We start from the raw sequence: 20692 nt of genomic DNA, 5'->3' as shown, positions 1-20692 counted from the left end.
CATTGCTACAGCTGGAAACTGTTTGGCCACTGAGGTCTTCAGGGTGAACCCTGGTTCTCTTTGTATTGAGTGATTCCTCTCCCTGTATCCATGTGCTGAAAATTAAATGGTCAAAGGCAGGGTAATGGTGTTAAAAATAAAGGAGCTGTTCTTCTGGAAAGAGCTGTGTTGGGTCCCTCGTGGGGAGGTGAGCACCCCAGGCTTGGCTAGGGCCCCTCTGTGCTGAGCTGTGCCATTCCAGGAGGATGCGGGTGGCATGTCTGGGCACACGGTTGGCATCTGCACATAGAATCATAGAATAACTTGAGTTGGAAGGGACTCGTAAGGATCATCGAGTCCAACTCCCTGCTCCTCGCAGGACTACCTAAAACTAAACCATATGACTAAAAGCATTGTTGGCACGTAAGCGGTGTCTGCACGTGGGTGCGATCACCACATGGGGTGTGTCTGCACAGAGGTCATCTCTGAACAAAGGTGGCAGCTGGCACAGGTCATGCCTGGACACAGGTGGCCTCTGCAGGTGAGTTGCATGCTGAGGCACTTGGGTGGCATCCGGATCACGGGTGGCATGTCTGCACACAGGTGACACGCCTGTAGCCGGGCGCTGTTGCACACAGATGGTGTCAGCACAAAGGTGGTGCTCGGAGCTCACAGGTCATGCCTGGACAGGGATGGTGTGTCTGCACACGGATGGGGGTGGCCCACGGTGGCGCGTCCAGGCACACAAACAGCAATGGCATGCCTGGGCCCATGGTGGCCTCGTCAGGTACAGGTGGCCTTGTCAGGTACAGGTCGCCTGTGAGGGCACCTGGGTGGCCTCAGCCTGCGATGGCGTAGCTGGGCACATGGTGTCGTGTCATGGCCCAGTGACCTGGCGGAGGCCAGTGTGGCGTGTGGTGCGTGGGGACGTGCTGCTGTCACGCAGACCTCGGGACTGGCGTCGGGGCAGGTCCCTCCGGGGGCCGGGGCAGCCCCACGGGGGTCCCGCGCTCCCCCTCATGGCGGCGGCGGCCGGGGCGACCGAGCCTCCCGGCCGGTGGCGGCGCTGTCCCCGCCACGCGAGGCGGGGGCCGCTCTGTCCCGCGCCTTCCATCCGCCGCCGCCGGAAGCGGAAGCGGCGACGCCGCGTGCGTGAGGCCGAGGCTGCGGCGCGCGTCACCAGTCCGGCCAGTCTCCGCCGCAGTGCCCGTCCTCGGCCTGGCCATGGCTGTCCGCGCCAGCTTCGAGAACAACAACGAGCTGGGCTGCTTCGCCAAGCTCACCAACGCCTACTGCCTCGTGGCCATCGGCGGCTCGGAGAACTTCTACAGGTGAGGGAACCCCGGGGGCCCGGCCCGGGCGGCCCAGCCCGGCTGCCGCCGCCTCGGCGAGCCCCGCGGCAGTACCCTAACGGCGCTTTCTCCTTCCAGCGTCTTCGAAGGGGAGCTCTTTGGGACCATCCCGGTGATTCACGCCTCCATCGCCGGCTGCCGCATCATCGGCAGAATGTGTGTGGGTAGGTGACGGGGCGGCCCCTCGCCCCCGGACCTCGGGCTCGGCCGGGGCCAGGAGAGCCCGGGCGGGGCTCCTATGGAAACAAAAGCAATCCCGTATTCGGTTGGTGCATACTGTGGCGTACTCTGGGTTTAACTGTGGTGGGGAGTCCAACGAGCAGCACCCATCTTCCTCACAGGTTTTATTTTAATGCTTCAAGAATGTGAAGAGGAAGAGCAAACAATGGAAAATCTAAAACTCTCCCAGTAACAAAGAGCTGGCGTATTTGGGGTGTGTTTGCCTCTCAGGGCTTGAAGATGGGCTAAAGATATGTGTAAGTCTACTTTTTGGTAAACTAGGAGAAGTTTCATTTTTCTTAAGGTTAATGGTTCAGTGGCAGCACTGGAGGGGCAGAGCCCAGGGAGGGGAAAGGCATTAACAAATGTGGAAGTCAAAGAAAGGTCTTTCATCTGTCTCTGGCTAGTGAGACCCTATTCAGTCAGACAAAATTCTTGCTTGAGTTTTGTTTCTGTGAAAAGAATCATGTCATAGTGGTTTACCACAGTAAAGTAATGCAGACACGCAGCATCTATACGTTTTGTGGGGCAGTTGGCATCTGTAGGGGAAATTCTTAGTGAAAGTGTTTCATTGGGAACCTCGGGCTTCCTTTAATTCTTTTGAGAAAGAGAAGTGATTAAAGATGGTGCTCTTCACCGATTTCTACTCTGAGATAAGTCTGTGCTTCAGCCCAGTTTTCCCTTACCTGTGGTGCTGCGTTACTGTTAATTGGTAACATTATTTCTTTTGGGTTGAATTCTGGTTTTGGGAGGAGTGGATAGGGCAAGGGCAGTTCAAGCCGTTATATGAACATCAGGAAAGTAGCAAGCCCTGTGGAAACATTCTTTTTTAAATTTTCTTCTCTTTTTTTTTTTTTTTTGGTCATTTTAGGAAACAGACATGGCCTGTTGGTCCCAAGCAGTACGACAGACCAGGAGCTTCAACATATCCGCAATAGCCTTCCAGATTCTGTACGAATTCAACGAGTAGAAGAGCGTCTTTCAGCACTGGGCAATGTCACTACCTGCAATGACTACGTAGCTCTTGTTCATCCGGATCTTGACAGGGTATATGGCTATATAACACTTTTAAATTCATAGCAGATGCATGTGAAATGATTGCCGAGCTGCAGTTTGGGTTTGTAGTTGTTGAGGATTGCTGTATGTAGCATGGGGGTCAGAAGAGCTGTGCTAACAGCTGAGCTAATGTCATGCAGGAGGCTGTGCTGCCTCACGTTTCAATTATTCTCAAGCAAGAAGTCTTAAAATTGGATTTTGGACTTCTGCTTCATTTCAATTGATCTGTCTCTTCTCCTATATTTACCTTGATTTGTGGATGTGGACCCTGCCCAAGTATAGCGTGTGCCTTCTTGTTCAACATGTTGTAGTGAAGGCCCTTCGCAGAAGGGAAGTAGTAGGGTATGGAGATACATTGTCAGGTGCAATTTGCTTTGCATATGTAAAATCGAATGAATAAAAGAGAGTGTGCATGTGTGTAATAAAGAGAGCATAAAGAAGAGTGTAGTCAGGACTACAGCAGTAATTACAAGCTACTGCCAAGCTAGCTGAAATTTGTAGTAGTTTAAAGAGGCCATGGATGTGGTGGTGTGCATGTTTACAGAGGGGTGAAAGAAAAATGGAAGGTTCTTGTACGGAAGTTTAAAATGAGGGCAGAGGAGACAAAGTTGCTGCTACTTTATGTTTGGGAACTGGTATCTTAATAGCATTAGAGAGGGGTGTGTTGTGTGGCTACAGGTAGTGAAGGTCCTTACAGTGTGTGCTTTCAGTTTGTGCTAAAGCTGATGAAGAAATACGTCGTGTTAGGAGTGCAAAGGTAAAAAAAGGGGAGGGGAGAAAGGTAATGGCCTTTGCAGCATATTATGTTTTAAATAAGTTTAAAAAGTAAGCCAAGATGGCCAGAGATGGAGAAATCAAAATAATTCACAATGAAAACCTGGAGGGGAAGGAAGTTCTTAGAGTTATGTAGGAGGATAAGACAGTTGTGTCCCAGTGGTGTGGGACAAAAGAGGACTGGTTCACAGGGAATGCTCAGAGAACAGGTATTGAAACAACTGATGTACTGACAATATCCTCCAGAAAAAGGGGAGAAGAGCATTTCTCAGTGAAGGTCCAGCTCGGTATGCACAGGTAACTGGAACCATCTGGAGTATAGAGGTTGAGTAAGGGTTTGATAATGATTGGATTGCAATGGATTGTGAAAGTGTGGGCAGACTTTCAGAGGGAAGGATCGCAGCTGATGGTTGCATGCAGGAATAGCTTGACTTTCAAATTCTACGATACCGGTTTACGGAGGACTTTATTCTTTCTTTCTGTTTGCAGGAGACAGAAGAGATCTTGGCAGATGTACTGAAGGTTGAGGTTTTCAGACAAACGGTAGCAGATCAGGTGCTGGTAGGAAGTTACTGTGTTTTTAGTAACCAAGGAGGAATTGTGCACCCCAAAACTTCAATTGATGATCAGGATGAACTGTCTTCATTGCTTCAGGTCCCACTTGTGGTAAGGCATTTGTGGGTTTGTGTTTTCTCTTGCCACTCCCTTCCAACCCAGTTCTCAGTTTTAATGTTTCTACATCTTGTGGGCTCCTAGATACTGTTTCCTCAGCAGAGCTGTTCCAAGTGGGAGATAAGGAGAAGACTGGGGCAGGTCTTCTGAGACATTTTCTCTGTCTCTTCTGAGTCTGAATAAGCTGCTTAGCACCTCTAGTTTGCTTCTGAAATACTGCTCTGCTGGGATTATGCAAGTTGTGCTGATTGATTCATACAGAATATGAGATTGCCTGTGGTTTGGCCAAAGGCATCGTTTAAAAAAAATTGAGTAATAAAATCCTGTGCCTGCCCATTTGGATTTGTGAATTTCACGATTGCTATGCCTTTGTGCTTCCTACTTGTTAGATTGTATTTCACTGAATGTCACACAATTTTCTCTCCAGAGATTAAAGGCTGTTCATTAACCTTTTTATCTGAAATCTTTACAACTTTGTTGATGGCAGAAGCTTTAATCTTTTTAGGAGTGTGAGTTGAGGCCCTCTGCTAAAGACTTGTAGTAAGGATGTGGAACAAAATATGTTGCTGTTGGCATACCCCACTAACTCTTACTGCCTTGCTTTTGCTAGGCTGGAACAGTGAATCGTGGCAGCGAGGTTATTGCAGCAGGAATGGTTGTAAATGACTGGTGTGCCTTCTGTGGGCTGGATACAACCAGCACTGAGCTCTCCGTCATCGAGAGTATCTTCAGGCTGAATGAAGCTCAGCCAAGTACCATTGCTACCAACATGAGAGATTCCTTGATTGACAGGTAAGGAGGATTCAGGTCTGTGTATAATCACGATCAAAACAGGCAAGATTTTACTATAAAAATGGCTGTTTTCACAATTGATTTATCTTCTTAAAAAATTTTTTCTTTTAGTTTTTTTACTTCCTCTTTCCTTTTGTTGGGTTACTGACAACAATTGCCTTGTTGCAGAAGGGTTGGTTTGATGTTGATGAGCTTGTTTAGTCCTGTATGGAAAGTGTAAGGGGTTTTGTTGCAGTTATAATACTTTTTGTGAGAAATAGCATCCATTTCAACTTTCAGGTGCTTTTTTTCCTAGTTATTCAGTGCTTAGCTATGATGTGAATGGATTTTTTTTTTTAAAAACAAATCTTGCTTTAAAAGTTAAAAAGCTAGTGACTTTGCTTGACATCTTGGCTTTTGATTGTTGTAACCCATAAAATTATTATTTCAAATGCCTACTACAACCATTTCTGGGGCCAAAAAGACTTTGGAGCTTGCCTGCCTTTAAAGCTTTTTAATTTAAGGCTGCTGCCTTAAATTTTTTAAGCCTTTTTGTCAAAGGCTTTGTCCAGGTTACCTTTTAATGGGAGGCAGGTTTTCTTGTTTTCTGCCTGGAGTGGTAGTGATAGAGGACCTTCCGCGTTCATTAATGTGTGCAAATTTTTTTACAAGGTTTAGGTATACATAGAGATGAATGTCCTATGCGAACTTCATTTGGGCTTTCATCTGATTACAACTCTTGCAATCATTGCTGTGGTGCTAGATGTGTGTTCTTGAGCTACCTAGGCCATTGTAACTTAGTGGCTGAGTTCTCAGTTGTTACAAGAATATGTAGGAACGGTTTACAGCATAAGGAATTCCTTGAATGAAGAACCCTTTGAAGGAGTTCTTTGCTGCCCCTTTACAGTTCCTGTGTAAAAGCTTGATGGCCCTGAGCATAACAGAGCCATAATTAAACTTGCTTTGAGCTTTTGATAACTACCTGGACCAGGCTGAGTGTACATTTTGCCTTTGGCAGCTTGACAAGTCTGTTCTTACAGCTGGCTGTTAGCAGCTGCTAGGTCTGCTTCCCTGTTTTCATAAGACCCTTATGTTCTAGGAGGGAAATTTCTACTGGGCCTTTGTAACTGGAGGTTGAAAACTGACTGTACTGGTTTTGAAATGCGTTCTGCACTCTCTGGCACTCATCTGCTAAATCTCCTTTCTGTTTTGTCTTTTTAGCTTGACATGAGCATTAATGGTTCCTACTTTCCAGAAGGCTCCTAAGGAGTGAAGTGTCAAACTGCACTTTGGATTACAGACATCTAGACCTTCTGGTGTTGTTTCTGCAGGCCTAGCCCAAGGAAGAGGCTACAAACCCAACTTTTTGTAGTGTTTTGTAAACTATTATTACAAAAACTGACAAATCACATATATAAGTTACAAATAAGGAATGCTCTCTATCCTTTTGCTGACGTTTTCCAGTTCTTCAGCTGTGCTTTCTTGTTTTGTGATGCTGACTGAGCCCCTCAAATTAGCCCACAATAGTTACTCTTGTGGCTCTTGGATATTGATCACTAGGGATTATTTTGCCTTAAATAATGCTTCAGTGTTCTGCTGCACAGCAGTCTGTTTCAGCACATACATGGCACTGCCCTCTTTTTCCACAGTCTTGCTAAAAAGTGTTTCTGCTGTAGATAGGCTTAAGAGCCCCTTCTATGTCCAGTACCAAAAATATAGTAGTTTACTTGCTGCAAAATAATTCAGAAGTCATCACCTGCTCTCTTGCCCTGACTTGCAGCTATTCCCACAGGGCCGGTGATTCTGAAGTGATCAGGTCTGATTAAAACTGGAGTTTCTCCAAGTCAGTCAGTCAGCAACAACATGTGACTGCCTCTAGAACAGTGGTATTTGATCTATTGTCTGCAGATGCCTGGTGGCATGTGTGCGGTTTCTGAGTCGCCTGGAACAGAGAGGCTAGAAAAGCCTGCTATTGCCAGTGGGCTTAAATTTGTTATACGGGAATTAGCCACCTATGCTGGGAAACTCTTTAGTCAGCAAATCAAAAAAGATTTAAACCACCTCATCTTGTGTTATCTTGGAGACAAAGATTAAGTAATGTGGTTCTAAGCAGTTACTCCACTCAGTCAGATGTTACAGATTTGGGAACTCGCTAATTAAGAGCTCTGCCCTTGTTGGAGTATGATGAAGACGAAAGCTATAGGTACCACTTTCAGGTGGAAGATAGTCATTTGCTTAACAGAGCTATTGCTCCCTGATCTCTCATTTCAGTTGCAACCTTAACTTGCCTGTTAAGGGTGTACTGAAGGCATAGAAATGTCTCCACTTCCCATCCTAAGGGTATGTGGAAGCTCCTTGCTTGCTTCCACACAGCTGCATTACTCTCAGCTGGGTTCTGAGGAGTGTTGTCCTGAAGGCCATGTGGGCAGAGCTCTTTTTTTGGCCCTGGTGCTTCAGGCTTTGTAGAAAATTAAGTAAACTTCCATTTTTGTTTTACTGTCTGGATGGTTAGGGAAGGTTTTGTAAGTTTCGGTTGATTAAAGGTTGCTCCTTAAACTGCTAAAAATTGCCATAGGATCTTCCCTGATCATAGCAGTCCTGCCATCTGGTTGTCTAGGATGGTAACTGAGCCAGGGGTTGCCATTTCCAGACAGGTCACCTTCCCTCTGCCATTGGGGAAGCCTGTAAGCAGCTCATAGCTCCTCGCTACTGTGGCTAACAATTTTTGGTGTTCATGATACAGTGGACTCCCTTTCTTGGCACTGACTCCAGGTCTCCTCCTCTTAGCATATCTCAGTATTTAGAGTAAGAAGCTGCTTTCCTTTGGCCACCTGACAGGGCTCTGTTGTTAGGTATAAATGGCAAAGAGTGCTGCTATCAGTGTCAGTGTGTATTCATCAACTGTGAAATGAGTAAGGCTGAAGTTTTCCTCTGCAGCTTCTGTAACTTAACGTTTTTTTTCGTTCCGGTTGCCAGGCAGGAATCCTGGTTTATATTGGTAATCTTGATGTGTGTTGCATGTTAAAAATTGCTTAGAGGTAAAGAAGAAAAATAATCAGTCTCTGTGTAATCCAGATCCTTAAGTAGCAAAGACTGGTGCAGAGTTGGGGGTTGTGATATGCCAGAGGATTGGAGACAGACAGCAGAACCGGGTATTGCTAACTGTGGTGCATGACCTCTTAAAAAAGTTGCATTGAAGCTTGGGAACTGGAAGGTGGCAAACGTGATAACCTGCTCTAAACAAGGGTTGGTGGGAATTCTGAACTGGTAAGATGGACCTGTGTACAAGGAAAACAGAAGCTATAATAAAGAATGGAATTAGTAGAAACATGGTTACATGATATTTGGAGAGAGTAAAAACTTGGTGTTTTAATGGCAAGTCATGTTTTACAAGACCTGTGGAGTTCTTTAAAAGGAGTCCACAGAGGTATGGAGAAGGTCTGTTGTAATGTTATTTGTACTTCTGAAAGGCATTTGGCAGGATTTTGTGCCAAAGGCTTTTAAGAACCCTGGGTGAGTGATCCCATGGAACAAGAGGGAAGCCCTTTTACATGCTTGAGGATGGGGGGAAAACCTCAGAGTAAATGGTTAGATTTTCCAGGAGTTTTCCGCTGGGTGCCATGATGTTCAGTGTTACTGTGTCCCATTTAGGAAAGACAGTGGATTAGTGCAGGGAAGTTGGGCCATACTGACTTATTCTGACTAGTAAGGATGAGGACTGACTGCTAGAAAGGTAAAATCAGTGCAGCTGGATGTGAAGTGAAGCTTGTTGTAGTTAAGCATCCAAATTTCACACCTGTAGTGATGAACTCTGAGCAGTGCAAGAGCAAATTCTTGGCCTGAAGGTACGTATTTGAACAAAGATGTGTGCTCAGCCTTCAGGAACCGTCAAAAAAGCAAGCTGAATGCTTGGAGTGAGTTAGGAAAAGAAAGCCCAAACAAAATATCATTATCTGTAAATCCAAAATGCATCTTTATCTTGAGTACAATGTGTAGATTAGATGCAAGTGTTGCACAGTGGTTTCCAAGCTTTTCTGCAAATGCACATTACCCAAAAATATACTTCTACTTTGTTGTTCATTAAATTTTGTTTTTTCTGTAAACTAAAAACTCCAAAAGAAGCCGGGGGAAAGGAGGAGTGAGATTCTCATGCTATTGCTGATGACTTCCCATGAGAACCTCCCTAGCAGTGTCAGAGCTTGCAGGTGCAGGGGCCATGAGGATGAGACCAGGAGAACAACAGTGTGAAAGGGTGAGGGAGAAATGTCAGCTCGGGTGAAGGGTTACACAGTGGCAGAATTACAAGTGGCAGGCCCTTGGCATTACACAGCTTGAGGCACTTAAAGCACTGTGCAATGCTTGCCTGATCCTTTTTATGTGCTTTATCTCAAAGGTGGCACTCTCCAGTGGCGATGTCGAAAGAAGGTGTGAAAGAATAGTCAATAAAAGCAAGTTGTATCCGCAGTGCTGGGTATTGCTACCACAAGTTCTCAGGATTCCTAAAAATGAAATTACTCAACTATGAAGCTGTGGGTTACATACCACGGCTCTGTACCACCTTTACTATCAGGCATGACTTCAGTTATTACAAAGGCTTGCAGGAACTATCTGAGGAACTAACTATAGGTTGCAGGAACTAACTATAGCTGATTCCAGCTGTGCTGGACAAGTAAGTCTGATTCTATGAGAAATGTTGGAATCAAGCCCTGGGATGAATGTGACAGGATGGAGAAGAGTTGTTCAGAGGTTTTGAGGGAGGAATGAATGTCTTGCAGCTTGAGATTCAGTGAAGAAGTCAGGGTGTGTAGCTTTGGCTGCCGTAGAGTGCTTTAATGTCCAGAAACTTGTTGGGATCCTTGACAGAAGTTTTCAAAAACCTGAGTCCTCATGGTGTGAGATGGGAGATTCCCTTGAGCATAATGACTAATTATTATAAGTTAGGAACAACTACTTTCTCTTACAGTGGAGGACCACCTCTGTTCTGACTCTACTGATTGTGTATCCCAGCACATTTCTAAGTACCTGTAACATTGAGCATACTTTGCTGGTGATGAAATTATTCAAAATAGTCAAAAGCTGGGGGGAGGGGGGAAATAGAATGTCGAGTGCACTAGGGTGAATGCAGTAGAGCGTATGCAGTGGGCTGCTTGCCAGAGGGGCTGCTACTGCTGCACTCAAGGTAAAGGTGTGCCAGGATTTCCCCCAGACCGTAAAAATGACCTGTCGCGCAGGGTGGTGTGTCTCACGCCAGGAACACGCCGAGGAAAGCTTCTTATGGGATTAGGGTTGAAAAAGCACTGCTGTTCCCAGCTCCCCTGTGGTGGCAACACGTCCTGGTGCTGCATTTCTGGACGGGAGCTGGAACATGGCCACCTGCCCATGGAGATGCTTTAGTTGTGCTGATGGGAGGCAGATGGAGCTGATACTCTGCTGATCAGGTGCTGTGTTTCTGTAGCATAATACAGGATCCCAGCAAAGAGCTCAGGTGTGGGAATATTAAGGAACTATCCCTTATAAGAACACTGATGTTTGTGCCCAGGTCCAGGTCACCTCAGGACTGCACGGGTGCTAACCTTAAAAGAGATATGACCACGGCATGAATGGGATGGTACGTGGGGAAAGTGGGTCAACTGCTCAGCTACGTGCCCCAGCTCCCGTGGCTCCAGCTCCTCCTTGTAACTCTGGAGGGCTGTTTGTCAGCCCCTTAAACACCTACACAAATACCTCACAGCCCTGGAAAGCTCAAATATGTAACATCTGCGTGGTTGCGAAGCTGTTAGAAAAGGCACCAAACTATTTCTCCGGTTCTTGGAGGAGGGCTGAGTTTTGGCAATACAGGGTTTTGCCTCACTGCAGCGGGGTGCCTGGTGCTGCAGGGCAACGCACGGCTGTCTGAGGAAACGGCTCAGCTTGCTACAGACCCCGGCATTGTGCTGCCTGTACAGCTTGTTACTCGGGATAGGGTTTTGAACAGACCGAAAATCTACCTTTGTGCAGGAGGAAAGAAATACAAACAAGACATATCTCTAGGTTGTAAATTTTTTGTTTGTTTGTTTAATGATGGCTGTTGGAAGTTGCTCAAAGGTTTGGGCTGTCGCAGTCCCAGAAGAGATGGCAGCGTACCAGTGAGTTCAATGTGCCATGTGGCTGTGGCGTTCGTAGTGTGCATTCTACCACATACATAGTACGCATAGCAACATACGGAGTAGCATGTGTGGGGTGTCTAATTAGTAGCTCCGATTTCATTTGGTCCTTTGCACTTCATCACCCATCATAAGACGTTACCACTTTTTTTCACTAAAATTCAAAGTTTTGCATCTACTAGCTTCTCACTTATTTTGTAATATGTTTGTAATATTTTTTAATGTTTAAACACAATAAACAGCTTGGCTATGGAAATCAATTATGAAGGACAAAACACAGTTTGAGACCACGTGTTGTGCAGTCCTAGTGGGCTTCACTAGAAGTATCTATTTGTCTATCCTGCTTCACCATAGCAATATTTGAGCACTGGTTAGAAATTCAGAATGCTAACAATCTTTCTGCTTCTTCATTCCTCACCATTATAATTAGGAATATTTTTAGCATGTTTGTCATCCTTGGATTTTTTTTTCATAGCTGACATAAAGCTGTACTTTTTCTATACTAACTGTACATTCTGTGCACTGCATTTCCATTGCACTGAATAAAATTCAGTTATAGGCAGAGGGCTTACAGTAATCACCTAGTCCTTACAGTGAGCGTGCAAAGCAGTTCATGTGCTTACATGAATGGCACTTCTGTACAGGGCTGGACTTCACCATTACACTGCAAGTAACTTCTTCCACTCTTCTTTAACATGGTGGAAATACCAGCATCAACAAGAAAATGGACTAAGTTTGTGGTTAGGACACAACATCCTAAACCATTCACAAATGTAAGAGGGATAAGCAGAAGGTACTGTCATAGGAAGAGACTTGTGAAAAGTTACTAGCTGAAAGTTCAGACATTTATCTAGCCTTTACCTGATTTTTATGTCTCTGTCAAATGTGGCTAGTGAGAACTCATTCTACTGTGTGGCATGCTTCCTTTGGTCCTTGCCAAATATTTGCCTGTGAAGAAGTAAGCAAAAACAAAAAACCCCAAATTTCAAAGGCATACAATCTTTGTAACATCTAAAGGGATGGATTTAGTTTTATGAACAAGCCTAATTCTTACTGTATCTTGACTATTTCAGAAAAATATAATGATGGTCTCACTCCAAACAAACATTTCCATTCTCCTGAAACCCAACATACAAATTCCACAATCTAGTTATACATGCCACATAACAACAATTCATCTTTTCCCAGCATCTTAACAGGGGTGGAGTGCAGTCTACGTCTATACATATTTTTCAGTATAACCGTAACCATTGTTTCATTGTTTCTTGCTGATGGGAGCTTAAAACAACATCATATGACATTTAAATATTTCTTTCATTAATGGCTCCCAAAACAAAAACGTGTTTTTCCATGATTGTTTTCTTAGACCCAATTACTTTGACTTCAGATTGTCCCAATCTAGGGCTTGATGTTGCCAGGTAACATTGCGGTGTCTGGTTTGGTGCTGCTTGAGCTTCTGCTCTGCACTCATTTACCTCTTTGAGTGCTTAGTGGTTCCTCATGCACTGTGCTGAGTGGCAGCGTGGATTAGTTATGAATGTACAAAACATCTGACCAGCAGGTATTGGAAAATTGTATCCAGGTAATTCCCTGGATTTTTTAATAAACTAAGAAGATCTTTTAGAATGGTTCAGCATCAGAATGTCTTCTTACGATACTGAATTGTTCCTGTTCATAGATTTCATGATCGTAATTCCTTTATGAGGCAGCTATTAAAAAAATGGTTCTGTTCAGAGGTGGTTTAGCTACACTGGAGAATGCTGGGTTTAACAGGGAGCACTGGTGCAGGGAACTGAAGGAAGTTTCCCAGGTCAGTTGAAACCTGTCTTGAAGACTCTGATGTTAGCAGAGTGAGCCCGTGGAGGATGGCACACCAAGACTGACATGTAACTGAGGCAGTAAGAAGGAAAGAGGCTCCACACTGCAAGGCTGCCTGTATTTTTTCCAGTTTTCTGGCTTCTTTCAGTCCCAGGCTGTCCAAAACTTGTAGGTCACTGAAGTAGTTCTGTTTGGTAGGCTTTTGAATGCATTTTTTTTCCTTTTTTTTTCTTTTGTCCATAGTCCTCATCAGATCAATGACCTGAAATGTGCAGTGGGCTGTGTCATACCCATTCCTGGACAGGTCTTTTGTAATACACAACATTTTGCTGCACCTCTTTGTTTTTAAACTGGAAGATCGTGTATACCAAGACAAGGATACACAGAGACAAAATGCAAGGGATCACAACTGCGATTGCATTTACAGTGCTAGGCACATCATTTATTGTCACCATAATATCCACATCGTCGTGGGGGAGGCGTCTGTCTTTGCTTCGTTCAACATCTTTCTGGTTACAGCCCATCCAGTCTTTGAGGATTGACCTGGGGTAGCCTGGCTCCACACTCAGCCTCTGGTTATCGAACTTCCAGTACTCCTTCCCTTTGTAGAAGTAGGTATAAACTAGGAGAGAAAACAGAGAAGGTTTCTCACCACACCATTTCCAACTTGGTAAGCTGTGCTTGGGTGAGGATGTGCAGAGAGTCTGAAAGGCTGGAGGCGGCAGCTGCCTGGGACAATAAAACATGTTCACCCAGGGCATCCCAAAACCATTGAAAAGTGAAGGTGCTTCTGTGTCGGAGTGGGAGGCGAACCCGGAGTAATGATGAGTCCCAATGTGGGTATGATCATTCTCCGGGTTCGCCTCCCACTCCGACATCTGGTAGCAGAGGATGGTTCTGTGCTGCAATTCTTCGTGACTGCGGTAAGCGCAGCGAGAGAAGGGGAGTGGGAAATAAGCGACTGGGAGAAGTGCCGTAACCCTTAACCCAAACGCAGGGGCGGACACGGAGCAGCTTAGCTAACTGCCTCCCAGAGGGTGAGCTGTCATCATGGAGAGTGAGGCAGCTGCTACGTTGCTCGCAAGCATACTCTCCAAGAGAGGAATTGAGACAACGGCGAAACAGCTTACTAAGCTGGTTAAATTGGGGTAGCGTTTGGGACATTTTAAAGATTCTTATACATTATTTTCCATATTGGAATGGCGAGAATTAGGAGAGCAGATGTGGCAGAAACTTATTGAAGGAGTCGAAAAGCTGGAAAAAGAAGTAAAGTCTGTGAGAGAATTGTGGAGAGACGTGATAGAAACTTTAAAGGCTATGAAGGCAGAGCGAGAAGTAGCGTGCGCGGCTGCTCAGATGTTATCTCCAGATCTGATGCCAGTGAAAGCGAAAAGCGGGGAAGCTCGGGCAGGGTCGATTGCGCGGTTTTTGGGGTTTTCTGCCGTGCGAGGAATGACAGCACCTATGTGTAAAACTGTTGCTGAAGTGCTTGACAAAATGGGGCAAGACTCAGCAAGAAAAAACCCCGATAACCCATGTTCCCCGCTCCCGTCGATCGTGTCAGCCCCTTCAGATGAGGCGGAAGTTGTTGGGGCAGGAAAAGAACAACAGTGTGAAGCAAAGGTGGAAATTCAGAGAGGTGTACAGTATGAGGAAGCCGGCCTAAAAAGATTATTGGTATGGGTGCGGCAAAAAGGACTAATTCCCTCAGTAAATGAGGCTTTTGAGATCCCGATTTGGGAAGGAATTTGTGCAGCACTGAGGAATGAAGTCAGCACAGGCAACAAAGACAGTATAAAGTTTCCAACACTCTGGAGGTTGATCCTAGAGACATTAAAAGAACTAAAGGCAGAACGCATCGCATGAAGAAGGGGCGATGGTCAGACTCCTGCCGCATATGCTCTCTAAGAGAGGACTGAAATATGATGAATATACACTTAGAAGGCTTCTAATTTGGTGCCAAAAAGGGTACCCCCCCATCCGTCTGTGGCGTTTAAGGCAGAGACTCTTATAAAGGCGATAAAATCAGAGCGGACAGCGGCGGCAGCAGCTGCCGCTGCCACAGCCCCGGGAGAGAAGGGAGGCCCAGCTGGGGATGATGAGAACGAGCGACCCCCGCCCGCCCCCCCACCCCCCCTCACCCCCCCGCTAACGCAACCAACGGAGGTGGCGAGTCCTCCTTGGCCCCGACCTCCTGACCCGGAACCTGAGTGCTGGTCGCCCGTGCCGCAACAGGAGGGGGCTGCCTGGGGCGATCCTTCCCCCAAGTCGAGATACGACCCTGCCCAACATTGGCGCGGCATGAGACAAGAGACTTTGGCAGAGAGGGAGGGGACGGAGCGAAGTGGGTACCAGCCAGGTCGGTACGGCCAGCAGTCAGTCCAGAAGATCCTGTCACACGTCCCACGGACGCAGTCAACTCCGACACTTCTGGAGCTAGGATTTAGAGGAGAAGCCATAACCCTGGCTTGCAAGTGCAATGTTGCCCACAGAGCACCGTTCCCCATGTGAATAAAACCAAAAAACTAACTAGCTTTAGTGTTCTGCAGCGAGTTATTTTTTACTAAAGCAGCTGTAAATACGTACTCGTCTTACCAAGCAATTAACATAATCTGCAGAATGATAGTGTGTGCCTGGGTGTGGTAGTGTTTGGAAGAATGCTTAAGGTTTCTGTTCACCCAGCCTGAGGGACCAGATGCTGAATGAGAGAAGTCCTTTTGGCCACATAATCCGGAAGATTTGGCCGTTGTGAAGGAGGAGTCTTGTCCTGCTGCTAATAAAAGGCTGATGGTTTATGCTACATGTTGTCTGAAGTACCCCTTGTCTCCCCAGATGACTCCTTTTCAAATCACTTGCAAGTGATTAGGAAAAAAAAAAAAAGGAGAAGGGAACAATGGTGAAAGTGTTGGTTCTCCTGCATCTGTCCTCCAGCTTGGCTGGCTCTCACTGCAGTCCTCCAGCCTGGCCCAGCTCTACAGCCCTCGTCTCACACCACAGCCCCAAATTTAAACACAGCTTCAAGAGCACAAGCCCCTTCTGTTAGTTCTTTCCTCAGCTGGAAGAAGAGGAAGAAATCTTCAAATCAGAGAAAGAAATGTGTTGGAAGGAGCCCCTGGAGGTCCGAGCCCCTGGAGGTCCAAGCCCCCACTCGGTGCATGACTAACTTCAGAGTACATCGGGCAGGTTGGAGCCTGTACCAGAGTGAGCAAGTGAGCAAGGTAAGAAGTTAGGAGGAAAATGTAAGTTACAGCATCCTGACAATCAGGGCCCAGGAAAACTCTGGTAGGGGATCTTGTGGCAGCAAAACCAGAAAAAGTCCCCTTTTCCATCCCCCAGAGCTGGCATTATGATAATGTGGTTTGGCAGTTGAGGACGTACATGGGTTGGGATGAGGGTCAGGAAGGATCTCAGACTGCTGATGCTCACAGGTACCAGTGTGACCCGAGGACTTCTGAGACTTGATTCCTATCTCAGAAAATATTCAAAACACCCCATACCCAACCACCCAGCTCCCAGGGTAGACAAGCTATTACCAATCTAACAAACAGGTCTAATAACTGCAGATACATACAGCCTTCTTTGCTGATAAAAGCTCCCTGTGGAGCCTGAGGGATTCCTCTCCACACGGTGATGGGCTTTGGGTATCCTGGGTCTGTTGCTCTCTTGTCCTCGTTGTACCTCCAGTACCGGTCACCTTTGAAGAAGTACGTTTTGCCTACTGGCTCCCAACGCAGAGCCGTGTCGATGCCTTCCCGGGGCAGACAGCTCCCCAGCTCCACTAGGCTGTGTGGGTAGCCTGGCTCTGCTGTCACTTCTTTAAAAACCCAGTATTTATCTCCTAGAGATGAATGGGGACACAAACAACAAACAGATTTTCCTAATTAGTAGTTTAATCAATACAAAATGCCACAATGAATCATAGCATGTTGAGGATTTCCAGGTTTAACTGTATTATGTGAAAAAGCTGTTTGTTTTGAACCTGAAACATCCTGATTTCATTTGCTGCTCCTGAGCTGTTGTTTTGGAAGAGATGTTAAACAACACTTTCCCATTTACCTTCTCTAGGCCAGTCATGACTTCAAAGACTTCTCTCATACCCTGTCTTTGTCATCCTTCATTCGGGCTGAGGAGTTCCTTGCAGGTCAGCCCATACTTTTCGATCATTTCTGTTGCCTTTCTCTGAGCCTTCTTTAATAGTTTATTGAGCTGAGGGACTGAAGCTGCAGTCATAAATTCAGAAGACCTGGTACTGTGGTTTTGTGCAGGGGCGTGCCGATGCTTTCCAGCCACTCTTCCTTGCTTACAACTTGCTCTCAAGTTACAGGATGCTGTTCAGACACTGTGTCACTGCAAGGAGCTAGTGTGGGCTCCAGCATAAGGTTGGACATTTTGTCTCTTTAGGAGACAATTGTCCAGAAATGTGGTTTGGGAGTGCCCTATACCTGGAGAGGCCCTAGTGCCGTGCTGAAACATGTTCACAGAGATAGGCAGGAGACTGACACTCCCTGGGAAATAGGAGCTATTTCTTGCTATCACATAGAAACCAACTTCCACTAATTAATATTAGCTTTATACAGAGATTGTCCTGGCAAGGCCAGCCCACACTAAACTATATTTGAAGGATTAGTGGCTGCTTGAATTGTCCCTTTGGAAAAGGACAAGGATGCAGCGTACCTGTTTTCACCATCTTCATGCCATAAGAGTGTGATGCAAGGCAGCTGTGGTAGGCTTGTACTGAAATGTACTGTACCTTTGAAGAAAACGAATTTTCCATCAGACCGCTCATAGGCTGCATCAATCTTTGCAGGGAGGCCTTTCCAGAACTGCTCAATTTGCATGGGATATCCCTCCTGCACTCGGTTGTTGCGCAGACGCCAGAACCAGCGATCCTGAGAAAACCAGAAGCATCTTCAGACTGAGTATTTTCATCTTGCAGTCAAATCAGGCTGGGTGTCCAGCATCAAGTATTACTAATTCCTGCCTAGGCCCCGAGAATTCCTGGTTCAGATGACAGCTCTAACACAACACTGCCTCCAGTGAGGGAAGCACTTTGTGGGGATTGCTGGTGCTGTGAAAAAGGGGGAAAGAAGGAGACAAAACAGGAGCAGCAGGGAGCAAGTTGACAGTTATAAGCACTATGAAATCATTTGTGAGTGACCTCTCTGCATGTCTCGTCACTGAAGTGTCACACTTCTCCTGGTACAACTCGTGCTCAACTATCAGAGCCCAGGAAAGCCATACAGCATTAACATTACCTGGTGAATGTGTGAAGCACACAACGTCCAAAGGAGCTATTAAATATCCCTTTAGATATGAGATCATTAGTTAAAGCCATGGATGAACTATTTTCAGTTCAGGCATTTTCTGCAACTGATACGGTCTGTCCATTTAATGACCTTCAATATATCCCTCTCCACATTCACACCCATTGGGCTGAGTGAAAGCTAGAGGTATTTTGGGAATGGGACCATGGATTTCCATATTCAAGGCACTCTTAACATGGGTTATCAAGCAAAGCCTCTCTTTCATCCCTGGCTGTAGTTTACAAGCAAGGTTGACTCAAACTCCTCAACACCTTCAGGTAGGCTGAGGGTTCCCTGAAGCCTAGGGTTCGATGAAAGCCATCTCTGGAGGCAATGAGGCTTAATCTCTGGTTAGGTACTGGTATTGCTTTCTGGCTTTACAGGTGGCTCCCCTCTGAGCTTGATGGTGTCTGAATTCTCTGCCAGTGCATCCAGTTCACATTTTGGTGCACAGGCTGCCTGGGCATTTTGTGAATCCGATCAGGCACTGTTTCCAAATATTACAGAGCCAATCTGCTTACATTTCCTTCTAATATTGCTCTTTCATCAGTCTCAGAGGAACAGAGCTATTTTTACAGACATTTCAAATCTTACTACCTTATACTTCTATTAATCTCTTCCAGCAGTAAAACTAAAGAAAGACTCATGGGTAAGCAGGAATTCTTAGTACCTTGAAAACAAACATTTCTCCTCTAAAGAGGGCCACGGTGTTAAAGTTGCCATCACAGATGTTCGGTTTTGTGCCAGGAGAAGACGGCCTATCACCCAGAGGAGGACTAGGAGGTCTTGGCTGTCTCTCATGTTTTCTTTCCGAAGTGGAGTGAATTCTGCGAACAGGAAGAGTCGGTAAAGGCCTGGTTGGCTCCAGGGGCTCAACAGGAGGACCTAAAAGTGAAAAGAAAAATGCTTAGCAAAGTGGACAAGTTTGGATTTTCTTGCTTCCCTCATAGGTTTTAAAAGGCAACAGGCTGGATGAATAGCATTGCAAGGAGTTTACATACTCCTTATGCAGAACTCATTCCCTAGAAATGAGGAGCAGAACGAGATGCATCCACACGTGAAAGATGTCCCAAAACAGATGATGAGCAGTAAGAACTGAAGAAGAGCCAGTATGTTTTTGTGGGTCTTCCCAAGGATGCTTGAGCTAAAAGGAAGGAGAAGCCACACCAATCACGTTCCCAACTGAAAGGAAAGGTAATAACCCTTGAATACAAATGTTTAGTAGACCATAAAAAACCAAACCAAAACAAACAAACAACCCCCCCCAAACCAAAGCAAAACCAGAAAAAAGTTAGAGTGTGAAAACAATGCTACAATCTAAGGGGAACTGCAGGGGAATTTAGAAATTAGAAAGCAATTATTTTATTACAGTTTCACCAATTTTTACTTTCAGAACACCATGGGAACTCTGATGAACAGCCATGATAAGGGACTATGCTCCATTCAAATGATGCCCCCCACAAGCACAGCTCTTCCCTTCAATCCTTACCCAGATCAGCTTTGAGATCTGACAAGGCTGCAGGAATCTAAAGAGTTACAAAAATACAAGTAACTTAGATTTGGAGCAGAGGTCTGCTTTTAAACTGACTCTGCCACAGGATGATTTCATGAACAGTTAGTGATAAAATCTGGACCAAATCTAATTAAGAGAGTCATGGATTTCTTGTTGCTTCTCAGAGAAGGCCACAAACTAGTATGGCAATAAGCAGAAGGCTACTAGAAGCAAGAGATTTTTTGCAAGTTTTATATCTGATGTAATCAAATGGGATTTGATTGTTTATTTGCATGAATTATGGTTTCAGTCTCTGAGCAGTGCTTTTGAAGGGGCTATGTAGAGAGCTTGCAAGACAAACCTCCACCAGTGAGCAGAATGGCGGCTGACTTTCATGGTTGCTGTACCAGTCTCACTGTTTTAGGGGTTCAACAGCACTGCTGATGCGCTTCACACCAGCTAGAATTACTGAACACTCGCACTGGACAAGGGTCATCCTCACAGGCTGAAAGAGAGTTACCCTGCCGTGGGTGACTGCCTTGCCCATACTCAGAGAAGGACTTTACCACTAAGGATGTAGATATCCATGGAGGCTATGCACCTGCGGGATTAGAAGAGGACTTCTGCAGATAAACATTCTGAACTAAAATGATGGTTAGGTTCCCAAGTCCCCATGTCAACTTAACTCTTAAATGTTACATTTTCAAAGGCTTCCTATAATGAATGAGTGCTTAACACATCCTGGAAGGGTCATTGGGTTAGTGAAAATCTTCACAGCTAGTGCAAAAGAAGTCATCAGAGAAAGCCTTCATATTCAATTGTTATTCAGGTTGTAACAGTAAGACTCTTGTGTGTAAGTTTCATGGATATTATGTTCAGAAAGTAGCACTTAGATAATGTAGTCCAACTTCCTGCAGTACCAGGCCAGAAACCTCCAGCTGCAAGTCCTGCAATGAGCCTAATGTTTCTGGTGCAGATACAGCACATTTTCCAGAGTTCAAGCCATAGAAAATCCTCTATATGGCACAACAAATTGTTCCAGTGATTAAGACCTGTCACTGCTAAAGTCTGTGTCTTACCTATTGTCTGAGTTTGTGCAGCTTTAGATTCAGT

General features: G+C 45.5%; 2 protein-coding genes across 2 annotated transcripts in view; one reads left to right on the top strand and one right to left on the bottom strand.

The window, feature by feature from the left end:
* Positions 1-1203: 1203 nt before the first annotated feature.
* Positions 1204-6126, top strand: EIF6 (eukaryotic translation initiation factor 6; the record flags this gene model as incomplete). Its single annotated transcript, XM_082007039.1, has 6 exons — positions 1204-1310; positions 1410-1495; positions 2422-2597; positions 3870-4046; positions 4663-4844; positions 6045-6126. 6 exons carry the CDS (start codon positions 1204-1206, stop codon positions 6052-6054), a joined length of 738 nt encoding a protein of 245 aa, XP_081863165.1. The 3' UTR covers positions 6055-6126.
* A 6497-nt stretch (positions 6127-12623) lies between these two features.
* MMP24 (matrix metallopeptidase 24) overlaps positions 12624-20692 on the bottom strand; it is a gene marked incomplete at its 5' end in the record, with an annotated part of 51219 nt that continues 43150 nt past the window's right edge. The window contains 4 exons of the mRNA XM_082007424.1: positions 12624-13406; positions 16356-16622; positions 17535-17673; positions 18758-18972. Of these exons, the coding sequence (XP_081863550.1) occupies positions 13069-13406; positions 16356-16622; positions 17535-17673; positions 18758-18972 (959 nt within the window). The 3' untranslated portion in view covers positions 12624-13068. The remainder of the gene's footprint in view (positions 13407-16355; positions 16623-17534; positions 17674-18757; positions 18973-20692) is intronic.

The sequence above is a fragment of the Phaethon aethereus genome, assembly GCF_964289735.1.
Source record: "Phaethon aethereus genome assembly, chromosome: 16".
Taxonomy (NCBI): Eukaryota; Metazoa; Chordata; class Aves; order Phaethontiformes; family Phaethontidae; genus Phaethon; species Phaethon aethereus.
Note: the sequence above shows the minus strand (reverse complement) of the source record. Positions and strands in the feature narration are given on the sequence as shown.